At 47.1% G+C, this 18,460-nt stretch overlaps 2 protein-coding genes and 3 non-coding genes across 5 annotated transcripts; 2 read left to right on the top strand and 3 right to left on the bottom strand.

Annotated features, from left to right (window-relative positions):
* The first annotated feature begins 1,312 nt into the window (after positions 1-1,312).
* On the top strand, positions 1,313-15,477 carry Vmat (Vesicular monoamine transporter). The gene is made up of 12 exons (XM_076795543.1): positions 1,313-1,596; positions 7,039-7,201; positions 8,794-9,033; positions 9,122-9,278; positions 9,408-9,550; positions 9,705-9,887; positions 9,978-10,079; positions 10,191-10,365; positions 10,717-10,768; positions 10,860-11,043; positions 11,374-11,507; positions 11,642-15,477. Exons 2-12 carry the CDS (start codon positions 7,087-7,089, stop codon positions 11,708-11,710), a joined length of 1,554 nt encoding a protein of 517 aa, XP_076651658.1. The 5' UTR covers positions 1,313-1,596; positions 7,039-7,086; the 3' UTR covers positions 11,711-15,477.
* Trnaa-cgc (transfer RNA alanine (anticodon CGC)) lies at positions 8,627-8,698 on the bottom strand. Its single transcript has one exon. It is a non-coding gene; the product is annotated as a tRNA-Ala (tRNA).
* Trnak-uuu (transfer RNA lysine (anticodon UUU)) lies at positions 10,511-10,583 on the top strand. The gene has a single exon. It is a non-coding gene; the product is annotated as a tRNA-Lys (tRNA).
* Positions 11,182-11,252, bottom strand: Trnag-gcc (transfer RNA glycine (anticodon GCC)). The gene has a single exon. It is a non-coding gene; the product is annotated as a tRNA-Gly (tRNA).
* Positions 15,204-18,310, bottom strand: Sou (required for meiotic nuclear division 5 protein souji). The gene is made up of 7 exons (XM_076795544.1): positions 18,070-18,310; positions 17,388-17,671; positions 17,181-17,318; positions 16,605-16,903; positions 16,427-16,529; positions 16,191-16,345; positions 15,204-16,070 (listed from the first exon to the last, which is right to left on the bottom strand). The coding sequence occupies exons 1-7, from the start codon at positions 18,203-18,205 to the stop codon at positions 16,007-16,009; spliced, it is 1,179 nt and encodes a 392-aa protein (XP_076651659.1). The 5' UTR covers positions 18,206-18,310; the 3' UTR covers positions 15,204-16,006.
* Between the last annotated feature and the right edge of the window lie 150 nt (positions 18,311-18,460).

Raw genomic sequence — 18,460 nt, 5'->3', positions numbered from 1 at the left:
GAAACAGAAATCCCTTGTCCCCGATGGTCTTTCCAGAATTTCAACGAAAGTGAGGGGAGGGAAGCAACTTTCGAACGAATTTCAGCCTTGCTCGCGGGTCGAGCTATCGTTTTTGGTGTCGCTCATCGATCGAAGACGACGACGACGACGATTCTCCCTCGACATTTACGCCAGCAATCCAGCGTAATTCTGCAGCTGCTGGAAGAGACGGGAAGGACGACAGAGTCGGGCGTCTTCGTTTCTGGAACGTGATAAAAGGCAGTTTAATAAAGCCCCGATCCTGGTCCGCGTATCAAGAATTCTTGGAAAGCCTCGCGTTCCCTCTGACCTCGAACCGCATTCCCTGATCCGCTCGGTCTCGTTCTTTCGTTATCCCCCGCGTCGTAATCTCGATGGTGTCTATCACCGAATACTTCTCTATTCCGAGACTCGCGATCCACGAGGAAGTGTAGCGGACATTGTGCGTGGGAACGAGGAAGGGGCATTTTGGACTTTGGGTCGAGGGTCTGGTCATAAAAGAGACGATTGCCAGAACCTTGACTCGGCCGTTGAAAAGTCCGTGACAGTGGCGTTGCGTCGTTTTGGCCGAACAAACTTTCTCCATGTGCGTGGGGGAGGGGTGGAGAATTTCTCCCCTCGTTTGAACGGTTTTGGGACGTCGTCGATGCGCCCACTGAAAAAGGTCCTCCAGTCAGGCAGAAAGCTACTAACGTTCTTAGCGAAGAACGCATCGTTCTTCGTCTAGGACTAGTTAAACGGTTTTTACTACGACACCCGAGTTGACTCATTTATTCAACCTCGATATCCTAAAGATGCATCGAATTGGAACAACGAGGAGCAGGACGACGATACGGATAAAGTTGATAGGGGTGTACGTATTAAGGGTAGGGACGGCGTTAACGTGGTAGCTGGCGGAACAATGCGAAGAGAAGAGAAGAGAAGAGAAGAGAAGAGAAGAGAAGAGGAGAGGAGAGGAGAGGAGAGGAGAGGAGAGGAGAGGAGAGGAGTGGAGAGGAGAGGAGGGAAACGGATCGGTGAACGATGCGAAACTATAAAGGGGCGGGAGCAAAGGAGAACAGTGGGGGCTTCCGGAGGCGCGATGGACCATGCGCTTTCGGTCGCGGAACTTTGGATCTTCGAGGATCGCGAATAGAGGACGAGGACGGGCGACGGGCGACGGGTAACTGGTGACGGGTAACGGTTAACGGGTAATGGGTGACGGATATGGAGTATATACAGGGAATACCCAGTATAGGGAATAGAGGATAGAGGGATAGGGGGTTAGGGGGTTAGCGGGATAGGGGATAGGGGATAGGGTACAGGGTGACGGGCGAAGAAACGGCGGAGTCGCGGACGCGAACGCGACGCGGACGACGGTGGGCAGAGAGTGCGACGGCCCCGAGCCGGAAAAATCGGGGTGAGATGCACCCTTACCGCTCTCGTCGCTCTCAATCGGCCGCGGAGCTTCCACCTGGAAGCACGGCTACTCCTCGACGTCCAGCTCGCCTTCCGGTCGACCATCCGCCTACGGATTTCAACCAAACTGCTTGAATCTCGTATCGTCGTGGTACCGTCGAAACATCCGATTTGTCATAGGTAAGAAACAATCTTTGTATTTTTATCGAACCCGGTGATCGTTTCTGGTTTCGCATTTGTTTCGAGACACGGCCGCGTTTATAGTCGTTTCGAACCTCGAGATCTCTCGATCACCGCGACGCGATGACTTCCCTTTGAAATTATGCACGACGGTGCGATCGGCGCGATTTCAAGTTCCACGATTATCGATTACGGCGGTCGCTTGCTCGCGTTTATCCCGTTTCGCGTGCTCGCGCTTTACCTCGATCTCTTTCGAGAAAAGATCCCTTTTGCGTGGGATTGGTCTTCGTCCGGATAGTCTAGCCTACGCTTTGTTGGCGACGGATCGTGCAACCTCCTAATCGAGACTTTGGTCCTCGGGGTTCCACCCTCATTTCCGCGTGTCATTCGCAGCTTCTCTTTCGAATGGTCGGTCGGTCGGTCTCTCCTTGCTCTCAACGTACAGACCTGAACATTTCGCCGAACGGCGCGCCGTTCGGTTCGCCGAAATGAATGTCGATCTTGCGTTTCGTTCGCTGTTCGGTGCGCCGTTCGGCGCAATGTTCGTCGAAATGTTCAGGTCTGTACGAGCCTTTACCTTACGGAGACGAGCGAACACGGATTTCGCACCGAAATCGAACGGACGAATCCGAGAACGCATCGCCACGGCCGAAAACTCTAGAAGAGAAAGCAACCATGGAACAGAGCGAAACGACGCGAACTTTGAAATATCAAAGTATCGTCGAACGTTGTTGGTTTTCTCTTCTGCCTATAATAGGTAGGTGTTCCTCTTGCTTCCTCTACTTCTCGGAGGTCTTCTCCTTTCTTTTGTCGTACGCCCCTTCGAACGTGGTTCGAAAGGTACAGCGAAATCTCTGGTATCAAGCTCGCGACGTTAATAGAGCGATCGGTAACTAGGTTATAAAGCAATCTGCATAACCCTACCACCCTGTACTTTGCCCGAGCTGCAGGCTTCTCCTGTACCACTGCGAGCGGTCTCGTAATTACCGGCTATAATACGATTACTCGATCGCCAGACCCCGTAACCGAGAAGTCGCCGCGCCGCGCCGATCCGTCGGACACCGGCCTCCGCCGTCTTTCTTTCGTTCTTCCGCTCCTTTTGCCACTGTTCCAAACTTTTTTGTTTATCAATTCTTCTCTCCACCCCCATCCCCGCTACCTTACTCCCTTTTCGTCCATGTACGTATTCGTGTCGGTGACGATCGCGTTTATCTTTCGCGTCGATCTACGATGCATCGAGCGAGAATGCAAGGGAAAACGACCGCTCCGACGTACATACGTACATATGTACATGTACGTCTAGTTATCCGTGAAAAGCGGATCTTATTCGTAGTTGGAGGTACGAAGCTCGCCAGCCTCGTAAATTCCTTGTAGACGATATCGAAGGCGTAATTTTATTTCGCTTTCCTGTTTGTATTCAATCGTCTCCTTTCATAGTAGTCACGCTTCGATATCCGTCCCGCGTCTCCTCCCTGTTTCCCTCGTTCGAGGAATCGCGGATACCTGCCGCTGCTCCCTCTTCTCTCTTCGTTTCTTTTCTTCTTCTTCTTTTTTTCGCTTCGGAATCAAAAGAAGCGAACCGGCTGTTTTCTCTATCCGGTTTCGAATCCTTTCGCGAAATTTACGAATTTTCTTGATCGAAAGCATCTCAGGCTCGAGGATCGAGGAACGGGGTTCCGAGCTTATAATCGTAAACGGGATTACATCGGCTTACGGATCAATCTCCCCGCCCATATTTTGTCGGGCGCAAACATCCCGATGGTGCGACGGAACAAGATAGACGAGACGAAACGAGACGAAACGGGATCCGCGATACGAATCGACCAGACGGCAACATTTCTCGTGTACGCGTGTATCCTATGTATCGTACTTACGCTTAGAATCGCTTCTGTTGTCGAAAGCAACGCGTCGCGTAGTCGACTCACCGCAGGCGGTTTAGAATTTTGGTGCGAACCAGCAAGCGACAAGGTAGATAAACGACCCACGCGACGGAGAACCGCAGGTACGAGCACAAGAATTCGTTCGAATTAGAACCGGTGAAACAACGTGCGCGTAAGAATACGAGCAATTTCTATTAGTTGCGCTGTCGTTGGTTGTCGGTCCGTTCGATCGTGTAAAGTGTAAACGATCGTCGAATGAATCGGTTGTTCGATTAATCTTACTGTTCGTCGACCAACTTGTTGAGGCGCGAAGCAACAGTTTGCCTTTTAAACGCGCTACTTCTCTCCTCCTTGGTATGTATCGACCGTAACGACCGTATCGACATCCACTCTTTCCATCTTCGTTTCCCCCCCTCTCTCTCTCTCTCTCTCTCTCTCTCTCTCTCTCTCTCTCTGTCTATCTATCTTTGCTTCTCCGTTCCTCGCGCGTGTTTTTGTTTCTCTCTAATAAGTCTGGAAAATTGTAAATTTCGAGAAAATCCGTACACGGGGATATTCGGCTAGGCGTACGCGTGTGAACAACGCGTTTCATATACATAGGGTTAACGATAGGGATCTGAAACGGCGCGTAGTTGTCGCCTAACGAAATCTAGTTAGCGTTGCGCTTCAAAGTATCGAGGAAACGTCGTTTCGGTAGGTTCGAGAGATCTGCAGCGTCCAATCGCGTCGATCCACGAGCAGCTCTCGATTGCGAGCCGCGTTAAAGTTGTTTCAAAGACACGATCGAGCTATTCACTCGGCGGAACTGTAGCTACCGCTCCGGACTAGACTGTTCGGTTCCAGCAATAGCTACTGCTAATTGCTTTCCAAAGTTGAAACTTACTTTAGGAGAATCTCGAGTACGCGGCTTGTCGAGAATTTCATCTGGGCCGACTGTCTGGCGCGCGTCTTTCGCCTTTCGCCTTTCGCCTTTCCTAATCGCATTACCGATCATCTCTAGCCCACACGCTTGGATGATATACGCGTTCGCGTCGCGAAGAAGAAGCGAGCGCCGAGCAAGGGTATCGTGGATTGGGTGCAGCAGACCAGTGACACGATTCTAAGATAAATCGAGCGACTCGACGCTGGACATGATTTTTCTATTAGCTTGCCCCTCTACCCGTACCGTTACCATTATACTCGCCCCCTCCACTCGTCTCCCGAGCACTCGTCTCCAGAATTTGATCGCCCGTTTCTACCGCGAGTGCGAGCACGAGCACGAGCACGAGCCTGAACGCCAGTGCAACAAGAAAATGGGCGTAGGATCGGAGGCGGAGTTGATAAGAGACTAAAAAAGGAGAAGAGAGGGAAAATGGAGAGAGAGAGAGAGGGGGGGGGGAGCGGGAACCGATGCCGTGGCGCGTACACGTCCATCGAATCGGGATAACGAGGTCGGATGAGTTGCTGGATCCGCAGTCACTTCATCAACGCGGAACCAACTAAGCTGTCAATCGCAAAACCACTACCGTGTCAAACCCTTTCGACAGCAGCTAGGTCCCTCGATAACGCTCTCTCGAAGCATCGATTCCAAGCTCTGGTTCGCTTTTCCGGTCTCGCGCCAGATGCGACTTATCGAAAATTGAATTTGGACTCGTGCGCGATCAACAGATCGCGTTACCTATCCATCTGTCTCGGTTCAGTCGTTGCCGAAACCTAATCGAACGTAATGGAACGCGAGAATTCATATTTTCACCACGATAACGAAACGAAACGAAACGAAACGATGCGAGACTCGTGACAAGCGCAATAACAAGCGAGGAAAGACGAGAACGTTAAAGAGAGTAAAGAGCCGATAAAGACTTCTCGTACAATATAGCCGGCAACGGAACCGCTCGCGGTCATTCTTCGTTGTAATTACCGAACAGATAAGAGAATGAAACACGATGGAAAGGAGAGAAAGCAAAGTATCGGACTGTCGACGGGCTGCAAGAGAAAAATCTTCTTCGGCTTTTCCCGAGAATAATGCACGCACCCAAGGGACCCGGCTTTCAGGGAAATGCTGATTGCTTCTCTCTCTCTCTCTCTCTCTCTCTCTCCCTCTCTCTACGTCTCCCTGTTCTCGACCACCGATTCTCTTGGATTCTTCGATTCCCCTACCTACCACCTTATCAATCTTTGACTCGTCCCCCACAGGCTCTCCCGCATACCGTTCCATACCATACCATGCCACATACCGTACCATACCTACCATATGTATTATGTGGTATATTTTCTATTATATTATGTGGGATCGCGCGGACGGTAGGGACGTTCGAACGCACATTCGTGCAATTCGTACACGTACACGTACACGTACACGTACACGTACACGTAGATCGGCGGCACGGACACAATCGGGCAATTGGACAATCGCGCAATCGGACAATCGGACGATCGAGCGGACAGAGTGATGGAGAGCAGCGTAAGATATTGGGCATAGTTGGCCAAGCAGAGCGAAATCAAACGCGCGACTTATCTCACGAAACCAACCGATCCAGAAACGTTATGTTCGAGAAGATTGACAGACGTTTCCGCGCCAAGTTTTCTCCAAGTCGAACAGAGCAGTAGTCGAAAGGAGAATCCCCCGTGTCTCTCCGTGACTTTCGTAAAAATCGAGAAAACGCTTTCGAATATAACGACGAAAAGGGGGCGTGGTACGATTCGTTGTCGGGCGTCGCTTTCAACGGTCTTAATGGTTTGCTATTCACGGGGAGCGTGTGAAAATTAGCTGGGCTAAAAGCATCGAGTAATCGAGTTATTACGAATAAAAGAGAAGCGGTGAGAGCATGGGCTGTGGAATGGTCGCGCGAGAGGCCATCGTAGATACCATTAAAAGCGTCTAATTAATTCCGTTAAGGCTTCATAGGCTATGCGCTGCGCGATCGAAACGTCCACGATCGTTTCTAGAGCGGTAATAGCTGTTCCGCGTAGATCCCGTGTAACCGATCCGATCCGATCCTACTCGATTCGATTCGATTCGATTCGAGTCGAGTCGAGAAGCATTCGAAAGAGTTCGGTAATTTTCCTGGCACTTTAGTCATTTCATTCGATTCGCACATTTTACCGGTAAAAGCGAGGAACGCGATCGATCAAGAGACACGTAGACGATCCGGTCTCAAAGTTTCGTTTCCAGTTGGTGGAATGGAAAAATCGTCCAATCTCGTCGAATAAAGACTCTGGTCGCTCGACGAAAAGCGGTCTAAATGTCGCGTCGCTTCGCGTCACTCCCATTTCGTGCGCATTGCCAATAACGTTTCTCGAGCCAACGACCAACGACGAATCGGCCGACCGATCGACAAATCCTGCTCCCAACAAATCTAATTGAGACAACCTGTTGGAAATTTTCGATCGTGCTCGATTGCACGGACAATGCATCCAATTCTCTGTCCATTTTACAACCGAGATACTTGTTTCGTTTTCAACGGAATAACTCGAACGAAAGTCGGACACCGTGCCGCGCGACAAATGCAAACAAAGTTCCATCGCTTTCGAAGCGACGCGTTCTTTCAATTCTATCGATTGCGATCGTAAATTTATATTTTAGGTGGTGCGACGGAAGAGGAAGAGAGCAAAGGTGTTGCGAAAGGTGAAGATGAGCGGCGTGGAATGGAGCGGTTGGTTGCAACGATGCCGAGAATCGCGCAGACTGATTCTCGTGATCGTTGCCATTGCCTTGCTTTTGGATAACATGCTTCTAACCGCAGTGGGTAAGTATAATATTGTGCGCAGTATTCTATCGTATCGTATCGTATTGTGTCCTCTGCGATCGTACAAATTGGGTGGCAAGAGTCAAGGTTCTGCTTTAGGCTAGTCGTGTTTCGCGCACTACCGTCGCGTTTACCGTTTACCAGGTTTGTTCGGTCCCACACAGACCGAACGCGAGTTATGACATAAACACGGTCGGCTGCGACAGCCAGAACACTTTAGGCGACGCGACGGTCCCAAGATTTGGAGTGTCATCGGACACCACTGCGAGACCTCCGTGAGCGAGCCCATTGAAAGGGCAATACACGAACAGTTCACTTTCCAGACCTCTTTCCCATATCTTTCACACCTAATCCATTCGGATAATCTAAACACAATTCCACCAAATCGCATCCCCACTCCGACGACCAAATGCACCACCCATTAACCGATAGAAGAAGAGCCCGAGTTGACATTATAGACGACACGACGCCGAACCGCAGAAAGCTAAGATACCTCGAACAGAACACGAATCGATCGCGTCGAAAAACTCGTTGTACGCGTTATACCTCGTCAGCCGACTTGTGAATGTTAAGTTAAAATATATTGAAGTGTTGTTCCAAAACGTCGAATTTCATTTCAACTAGACGTAGCTACCCCGTAACTCCGTCAAGGCCCGAATATCGTCCGCGTGCAAGCGAAACGGGATTTACGACCCCGCGAAGTCCGACAGGCGGACCGACGACAATTTCGCACGCCTCAAGGTTCACGAGGAAAAAGTTTTTTTTTCCGATGGTAGGAACGAGAGGAGCAAGGGGGATACATCGGATCGTAACGTCGGTCAAAGGCTGGGCTGGTCCGGGCCGCCTACCCGATCCTACTCGGTTACGGATTTTCCAGCGGTTTAACTTTTCCCTCTTGCCGTTGGGTATAGCTCGATGCGATTTGATTTCTTTTATCGCGCGGTAAGATGTTTAATTCACGAGGCACGGGCTTCTAGCAGGTTCCTGCGGGGTTCAGAGACGTCGAAAACGTAATATACGCGAGGGGACGTCCAACGCGTTCCGGCAATCCAGATAAGTGGTCATACATTTATGGAGCGTATACGAAACAGCTTTTCCTCGTGCCTTCCTCGTGCGCGCTAACAAATCATGAGGTGCGCGTCTTTCGCGTCGGCGAAACAGAGCTTTCGAATCTTTGTCGGCTATGTTCGTCTCGGCCTTAGCCTCGACCACCGTTCAAACTTTCCACTTGCCCTTCCGTTTCCGTTTCCGTTTCCGTTTCCGTTTCCAGTTTAGCCGTCGTTCGGATCATCGAGACGCGTCCGAACAATCGGAGAATCAAACTGCAAAAAAAAAAGTTAGAACAGAGAATCGGGGAGACAAAAATTCCAGGATCTTGGTAGAGAAAGAGAAAAAAAAAATGACGATATATATAGATATCTCGTTTGGAGGTGCTGGGATTTGAACCCAGGACTTTCAGCATGCGAAGCAGACACTCTACCACTGAGTTACACCCCCGCGTTGAAGTCACGGCTCGCGAATCGAATTCTCACCGAACAGCAGGAGGATATATATCTCCTCGAACACCAACGAGAATATTGTTTTTGTTACAGTTCCGATTATACCGGAATTTCTGTACGACATCAAGCATCCGAACTCGACGTTGAGTCAACATCTCGAGGGAGAAAGCGGTCATGGCAACCATCGCGTGGTCGCGAACGCGATCAAGATCGCAACGACGAGCCCGAGTTTCGTTACGATGCCGAAATGTCCTAACGCGCCGAACAAATCGAACGATTCTCAACTGGAATTTCTTTACGCGACGACCGCTCTTCCTAGCAACGATCCAACCGGTAAGACACGCTCTCTCGGACCGTTTTGTTTTATCCGATTCTTTTCGATCGTTTGTTTCTTCTCGATGATTTTTCACCGTTTGCGTAGAAAGCGAAGCCGCCAGGGAGAATTTCACCGAATGGAAAGAGAAAGAACAACGACATCGCGAACTCTTGGAAGAGACCGTCGCCGTCGGAATAATGTTCGCCTCGAAAGCTTTCGTGCAGTTGCTCGCCAACCCGATCGTTGGTCCGCTTACGCACAAGTAAGAGTACACAACATCTGTTACGAATTGCGATTTACGATCGTCGTTCTGTCGTCGGATATCGGTTTTACACGTGTAGGAAGCGTCCTCGAGCTCGAATTTGAAAAATTTTGCTAATTTTGCTTTCAGGATCGGCTACAGCATACCCATGTTCACCGGCTTTATCATTATGTTCCTTTCGACGTTGATATTTGCGTTCGGACGAAGTTACGGCATTCTTTTTCTGGCGCGAGCGTTGCAAGGTATCGGATCCTCGTGCTCGAGCGTTTCAGGTAACCGAATCAATTAATTTCGAGTTACAATTCGAAACGTTTCGGTAGGTACATACGTCGTTTCCTTGCTCGCAAAATAGTCGTGTATCGCATCGAGCCACCGATCTTGCTGACATATATATATATATATATCGCAAGTATCCTATCTGCACAGGTATGGGTATGTTGGCCGAAAGGTATCAGGACGACAAGGAACGCGGAAACGCGATGGGCATCGCTCTCGGCGGCTTGGCTCTCGGTGTCCTGATCGGACCGCCCTTTGGCGGCGTGATGTACGAGTTCGTTGGAAAATCAGCTCCGTTCTTGGTACTTTCGGCGTTGGCGCTCGGCGACGGCCGTAAGTACCTTACTTGCTCGAATAACTCGGTACCCTAACCGCAACGAACAACGGCGAATCTTGCTCGCACCGACGGACTAAATCTTTCAGTTCTTCAACTTTTGGTGCTTCAACCGTCAGTCGTTTACACCGAAGCGGACCCACCTTCGTTGAAGGCATTGGTCACCGACCCCTACATCGTGCTGGCTGCGGGTGCGTTTCGTTACATTCCGTTCCGTTTCGGCTCTCTCAAATTTCTTTTCGATTTCGAATTTCATCGCATTCAACACCTACTTACCAAGGCAAATCGGTGTCTCTTGTCAGGTGCTATTACGTTTGCCAATATGGGTATCGCTATGCTCGAACCCAGTCTTCCGATTTGGATGATGGACACGATGGGTGCCAGTAGATGGGAGCAAGGCGCCGCCTTTTTACCAGCGAGTATCAGCTACTTGATCGGAACGAATCTCTTTGGACCGCTCGGACACAGAATGGGCAGGTTGGTAAACACATGTTTAAACGTGTTTTTCGAATACTGGAAAGAAACTTTCTGTAAAGTTAGCAATTTCGCAAATGTCGAAAATTCGTTGTTAGCCGGTGGTGCTCGACGCTACCGAAGAACAACGAGTGACCAGAGTTTCGATGCCTGGATAGCTCAGTCGGTAGAGCATCAGACTTTTAATCTGAGGGTCCAGGGTTCGAGTCCCTGTTCGGGCGAGTTTTTTTTTTCTTTTTCGTTTCTCGCGTCTCGTTTCTCGTTCTCTTTATTTTTTTGTTGGTCGGATCATCGATTCGGCGATTGCCCCGCAGCTCTACCACATCGATTAATGATTTTCTGTCTCGCAATCAGGTGGCTGGCTTCCTTGATCGGACTCGTGGTTATCGGGGTCTGTTTAATGTGCGTAAGTATCTGGTGCATCTGTCGCCTCAACTATCAAGTTTCTTGCTGTTTCCCATCCATCGACCGACTCCTCGACTCTTTCGCGTTCGTAGATACCGCTCGCCACGAGCATCGACCATTTGATCATACCCAACGCCGGTCTCGGATTCGCTATCGGTATGGTGGACAGTTCGATAATGCCCGAATTGGGCTATCTAGTCGACATACGACACAGCGCTGTTTACGGGAGCGTTTACGCTATCGGAGACGTTGCGTTCTGCTTAGGTTTCGCCATTGGTACGTATATTCGACTTGTTCCAATATTTTTGGATTTCTTTTTCTTTTTCTTTTTCTTTCTTCGATTGAGAAAAAAAGAAATTCGATGGAACGATAGACCGAAAAATATATTAGACACGAATAAAAAAGAATTCTCGTTGCATCGGCCGGGAATCGAACCCGGGCCGCCCGCGTGGCAGGCGAGCATTCTACCACTGAACCACCGATGCTGTCGATCTAGCAATTTCGCAAATTCGAATTACAATTGTTCGATGGCCTCTTTACGAGTTGAAAATTCTCAATTTACATATGTATGTGCATATAAATATATACGGTGAATGGGTTTTTTAGGTCCTGCTCTCAGTGGAACGTTGGTCAATAGTATCGGGTTTGAGTGGATGCTATTCGGTATTGCGATCTTAAATTTCCTTTACGCTCCACTGATGTATTTCTTGAGAGCACCACCGACGAAAGAAGAGAAGAAGGTAATTGCTTCGATTTACTATCTAGAATCTAGAGCCAGCACGCGACGAACGTAATACGCGCGATCGATCTGTGTGCCGTTTACGCTCGCGCTCGCGACTGTCGCGTTCTCTCGTTAGCATCGATTATGTTTCAGTCTCTGATAATTGGCGAGAAATCATCTGTGCGCTACGTAACGTACCAGAACGAGGAAGAGGAGCAATAGACGCACGGACTACGCTTCTCAACGAACAATTTTCCATTTTCGGCATTCTCGACATTCTCGACACGGAGGTACCACGAGCTGGACGCGATTCGCCATTTTTCCATTAACCATCGATTCCCGGCACCTTTTTATCGAAGAGAACGAAACAATTGGACGACCGAGCAAGCTTTCTTCTTGTTGTCGAAATCGATTTGTTCTCTTTTCATTCTCGACGATCAAAATATTCCGGAGGAACATCGTGCTCTCGAAAACGAACCATACGGAAAAGCGTTCGTAAAATTTCTACCGTTTCAAGGAACGATCAAGTATTGATTCTCGAAATGGCAGAAAATTATTCGATCGATCTAATCCAACGCAAACTGCAAACTGTATATAGATAGATATGCGTGTAACGGAATAGACGGGGTAATAACGAGCGTGTGCGTTCCAAGATATGATTCGCGTCGCCAAGATAATCAAAATATAAATAATGTATTGTACGCGGTGTATGTACGTGGTTGCATTTCGTTGCGTTGCGTTGCGTTGCGTTGCGTTGCGTTGCGTTGGGTTGCATTGCGTTGCGCGACGATCGCATACATCAACGTGTACGCGAATATCTTTTCGGGAATTAGCCCGCGATCGATCGGTATTCATCGGATTGGATCGTATTCGGTGATCGATCAAATCGTATAGCCAATATGTTCGGCCACTCGTGACGGAAGTGCGAACGTAACGTAAACGCGCGAGCGCATACTCGAATTATTCTAGCGGGACGCTATTAAATACGGAGAACCGCCTAATTAGGATTCCCTGAATGGCTGCAGGGAAACCGACAGCGAAACCGGCGATTAGGCACGATGAAGAGTTTTCCAAAGTACATGTCGCGAATCGAAACTCTTCGAACCTTGTACCATGCTCCGTCCCGAGAACCGAGAAGCTGATTTGCGATCTATATTTTGTTCTACCTTGGTTTTTCGATCGGTGGCTCGATACGCATACGCGTTTCTGCCAAATTCCCTTGTGAATTGCTAAAAAAGATCCACGATCGTTGCGATGAATACCGTTCTGTTCGCGAATGCGTCGTGGTTGCGTGAAACGTTTGTCGAATTTGCAAATTATATAGAAACGCTTGATCCGAATTCGAGCGAGGGAACTCGAACGAACAAGCGATTTACGCGTCCTTTCCGTTTGCGTTGGATCTCGGACAAGTTCGTATATCCTTACACTCGGTATACTACCGTGCGTAGTATAATATGATCGTTATCAGTCTCTTATTTCTGTATTATGTATAATGTATGTTACGAGCATGGTAACGGTAAGTACAGTATTTCAATCGTAGTAGAGCCCTCGACTGTATAGTCTATCTTGAGCACGGGAAATTCTCCGATAACCATTGTAATCGTAATTGTAGTTTCGCGATCGCGAGGTACATATTAGGTAGTAGGTATCGTTCGGGTCCTAAGCTACTGTGAACACGATAAAGCTCCATGAGAGAAGACGAAGCTTTACGTTATAGCAGCGTTAGAATAGCGAATAGAGGATAGAAAATAGTATTCCATCTATCGGCGAGAAAAAACACTTTCACGCATTGTTAACACGAGACGGTAGTTGATAACGCGCGTACTCGCCGCGTGTCATAGAGTATTTAATAATTAAATTATGCTCGTAGTAGCCTTCTGAACACTATAGAATGCCAGTAGCGTCGTTTACATGCATGACAGTACATTAGGATAATTCTGAGATCCATCGCAAGTTTCATCCCAGAAACGATAATGTGCTTGGATGGAAAGCGGAGAGGAGGAGGAAGAAGAAGCAGCACAAGAGGAGGAAAGATGGTCGAACGCTATGGCGCGTAACGTGACGATCCTGGAAAGCTTGCCGAGAACCGATTTTGCTAGAACTAGCGATCACACGTGTACGGCGTTCCACCACGAATTCGATCAAATCCACGAGGTAGTGTCCGGAGACGCACCTACTCCCGATAAAAAGAACGAGTCAATTCGATTTGCAAATTCGTTACAAATAATTGGCCCGCGCTCGTTCATCAAAAACAAAGAAGAGAATGCAAAGACGAACGGAGGAAATAAGGTACGCGCGATGCGCGACGCACGAAGCACGACGCGAACGGTACGCGAAATCTCAAACGATTTTCAGAATCATGTATAATCTTCGAAAGACCAAAGTCGCCATGTTATAGGGGGGTAAAGAATCGCATCAAGAAACGACGAGTCGTCTTTTTTGCATCGTCATAATGTTACGCTTTCCACTGTATTTTATTCTATTCGATTCGATTCGATTCTATTCTAATATATGTATATGTAAATGTGTATGTATGGTGCGTCGCACTTGCGTTAAGAGTCCCTTGGATTTCTGTAAATACCGAAAACATATACATAGAAATGTGTGTTCGACGTGTTCGCGACTATAGTGTAACGTAGCTTGTCACGTAGCTTGCTATTTCTTCGGGCCAACTTTCTCGAAGGTGATCGTCCACGTTTTCACCGCTTTTCTTTTCGTTCGTTTCATTCAACGGTACAAAGCGTCGGGGGTGAGATAGAGTGAGATAGATGATGGAGCGTTCGAAAGAAGAAGATATATATCTCGTAAACACGCGTGTCGTGTCACGCACGATCCCCTGATCGCCGAACGATGTCGAATCAAAGTCGCAATATCGTCTACTGTACTCTATTCTATGATTTTCAATGTATATCTTCGTGTAACACGAAGAACGCCCAAGAAACCCTTAGCGAACAATTTGTCGACAGCTGCTATTGTGAACAGACAATAAGCAACGACGACGGAGACGAACGATCGTTTTCTCGTTACCGATAATGTAACGTTCTCATCGAAGAAAGGAATAAATCTCCGAAGCTGCACCAATCAACGAACAAACGAACAAACGAACGAACGTCGCTAGTCCTGCTAATCGTTTTTATGCGTACACGCGACCGATTCTGATTTGCAGCTACTTTCCTATGCTCGTAAAGTAAATATTTAATCAGCTGGTGTATGGGTCCGATACTTAATGCCTGTGTAGTTGTTCAAAGACAACGAGATTTCAGAAAAATAAAGGTGTCCCTTGTGTTAGGCAAACGATGAATCGTAGCATGCGAATGTTGTGCGAAAATGTGTTTAGTCGTGTAGCGGGCACTACGGAGATTAAATGCTACGAATAGAAACTGAAACGCGTGTAACGAATTGTCCTGAACATTTTCCGGTATCTATTGTTCCCTGTTGGAACGAGGTCCTGGAAAATTGATTAGTATTCTCGTGTAACGAATCGTTTCTGCATTCATTCAGCATTATTTCGACGGAATCAATTCTCTTAATGTAAATGCGCATCGTGCATTCCTATGTGTGTTATGTGTCCGATATATCGTGTATTAATAAAAGTGTTTTGCTCGAGGATTCAAACATATTCTACTTCTGCACGTAGACACACTTGGGGCACGGTTTTGAAAAGGATTTCCCACCTGCGTCGTCAACATAGGATATTCACTTTTCTATTCCTGTACAATACTATATTATTTTAATTACAGTACGAAATATTCTTATAATAGATATACAATTCATAGATATACAATTTCTTTTGTTTATTCTCTAAATATTCAAGTTAGAAAAATATTTCGTTAAAAGGTAATGTTATCGGTAACTGTAGCACGAACCTCTTGGTTGGATTAAGATCATATGCTATGATACGAAACGATACGATACGATACGATACGATACGATACGATACGATACGCTAAGACACGGTAAGATACGATACTATACGATACGATACGATATAATACGGTACGATACGAGGTTAGCTTTTTAATGTCGAACGACGATATTTAACGTTTATGTTCGAGCTCGTGCTACCAAATATGCAATTACAATGTTAGTGTCCTCAGATTCGCGCGTACACGAATATATATGTGAACATATATTTCGTTCTAAATCGCGCCCCGATTAATATATTTCATTTGTGTTGAATCCGATTACCTTTGACTTACTTGTTGTTAATCTTTGAAAGATGCCGAAATATTAAATAATTAACTGAAATAATGCTTGCTCACACTGTTACCGACGACAAAAAAATTTAACCAAAAGAATCGAATAATTCAACGATTCGTGCATCGATTTCAATCAGCCCGATTCACCGAATCACGCCCGATAAGGGAAACGATAGGTAATTACCGTGATTATCGCGTTCACCACGAGAGTTCATGGGACAGGATGTACCGGCAAAAGTCACTAAATACTTAATCGGTTTAGGCGTGACGTTACGGAACAACTGGTAATATCTTTTCCGTAGGGTTGTATCACAGTATCCTAGAAATATATCAGCCTAGCATCTTCCGGATTCTGTTCCACTGGACAATACGGGCATTTCAGTCTGAAAGAAAATCGACGTGTTTCTTTCTCTAGTTTGTTGTTCGTCGATTCAACGAATTCGATCTTCCGTTTTCTATGTATGTACATACATATAACCCTGTTTCTACCCGAGATTACGTACTTGTTCGCGTTGGTGAGTTTATTCAGCGCGTCTCTCGAGATCACGTGACCGCAAGCCAGCTTCATCGGTGGATTGTTCTCCGTGCTCTGTTGTCGTAAAATCGGGCAAGCGAACACAGAATGGTAACGACTCTCTTTGCCCAAATCTATATCGATCTGTATGGAATAGATTCGTTCGCATAACAAAGAATCGTAGGACGATCTACGATCGACCGTGTAACAGGCGGGTTTACTTACGGGTAGCTCGTCTTTTCCATTCCAGACTCCCGTGACTTGTCTCTGTTGCATCACTTGTTTAATATTCAATAGCGTGGGCAACGCAGTGCATCCCGCGTTAATGCTATAACGGAGAACACGTTTCTAACGATCCGCGTATCTTCCAAATTCTAATCATAGCGAAACATAAAACACGTACCACACCGAAAGAGGACTGTCGACGCTCAAGCCCAATAGCGTGCATGCCTCTCTCGTGAAAACGTCGTGAATATCGAGCCACAATGTTGGATCTAATAAATGACTGTAAGGGGAGGACTGTATTCCGTTCGGCAAGTAAAGCAGCGTACCCATTAACGCTTGCACTTCTTTCCCATGACGTCCGACGTATTGCGTAAAGTTTTGTCGGGCGTACATTATCGCTTCGGTTTGTTTACTAGGTCCTTGTTGAACTAGCTTTATAAAGTGTAATCTATGCAGTTGAAATTCCAGGGACGAGTTCTACGAGGAAGACGGCGTGTGTTATTCTTTGTTACGTGTACAGTGAATCCGCTTTATATGTCAGAAGCTCGGGTCTTGTCGTACTCGGGCCATTACGTGGGCTATTCCTTGATCAAGTACCGACCCGTGTCATGTTCACACTTCTCAGCGGCGGCGGCGGCGGCTCTCGAGCTTCTTGGCCCCTCACGGGGTATACCCCGCGGTAGTACGAATATTTCGACGTCGGTATAACCCGGATTCACTGTATTTCAAAAGTTAAAGAAAAAGCTGTTTATACCTGCGCTAAAAGAGCTTCCCTGTGCTTTTTAGCCCACGAAAGAGCCGGTTCTAGATCTCTCTGTTTCAAGCAATCGAGTATGTAATTCAATTCTGTGAACGGTTCTCCTGTTCCTTCGTCCGTTTTAATCCCAGCCTCCTGTAATCGAAATCCAATAAGATCCAACGGGTAAATTTGATCCTAACGATTGCACAATTATACGATTACCGCTGCTAATTCCGCTGCGATATCCAGCATTCCATGACGATAGAAATGCTGACAAATGACCTGATTCAACATATGCGATTTCTCTGGACCTGAAAAAACATCTTCTCTGCTGGTGCTCGCAAAATCAGCGATAAAATTCCTGTCAATCGCTTTTCCTACTTTTGACACTGTGCTATGCAGTTCCCGATGTTCGGTAGCCAAGTGATGAGCGGTCTCTCGTACCTTTTTCATCGTGTCTTTCAACACTTGCGCTTGACCTGGTGTCAACTCATGATCGGACGGTGCTGACAAAAAAGAAACGTCACCATTATAAAATTAGAATATCATCCTTTCAGGAGAATCACGAATTTTCCATGGTTTATCCTTGACTCGAGAAAATTCCTACGATAACGAGTAGCGAGTTGCTTTAAATGCTACAATAGATTTTGATTTACCGCCTCGACAAAAGAGGTTAGAAACGTACGAAAAGAAAAGGTGGTGGGAGCGAAAAGTTTACACGATTCGAGGACTACAATAAGTTGATTTTACAATATCACCGTATCTTTCGATGTTCGTATTCACGTATCGTCCAATTTTTCTCCGCGCATTCCAATAAGTATAGACGTCAACATCTCGGTAAAATTTTACTGTTCGCTCGATGAAATGTCATCGGGACATAGTATATTAGCCATTGGTATTTTACCTTCTTCGAATTCCTTTTTTAGAGACTCTATGTGATTTATTAAATCGCGCAATACTGTCTCCGCATGCTCGTTTATCGCACCAAATTTCAATAAAACCTTATCAACTTCACGTTCAACCGCATTACACGCCTCCATTATTGTTTTTCCTGGCTGATATCGCGTCACTACTTGTCACTTTTGCTTTATGCACGAATCACATGCCATATAGGCTTCCCGAGTCGCACACTCGTAAACATGGATGTGTGCGCCCGCGCGTCTAGCTCAGTGCTACTGGTGCTACTTGGTGCTAATGAAGCATATTGTTATTTCAAGGTAGAACTTTCCCGTTTACCTAAGAATTTAAACTTTGGAAGACACTGCAGCAGTATACGATATATTCTGACAAACAAG

This window comes from Halictus rubicundus, chromosome 10 (genome assembly GCF_050948215.1).
Source record: "Halictus rubicundus isolate RS-2024b chromosome 10, iyHalRubi1_principal, whole genome shotgun sequence".
Classification (NCBI taxonomy): Eukaryota; Metazoa; Arthropoda; class Insecta; order Hymenoptera; family Halictidae; genus Halictus; species Halictus rubicundus.
The sequence above is the reverse complement of the archived record's forward strand: the minus strand, read 5'-3'. Positions and strand labels throughout refer to the sequence as shown.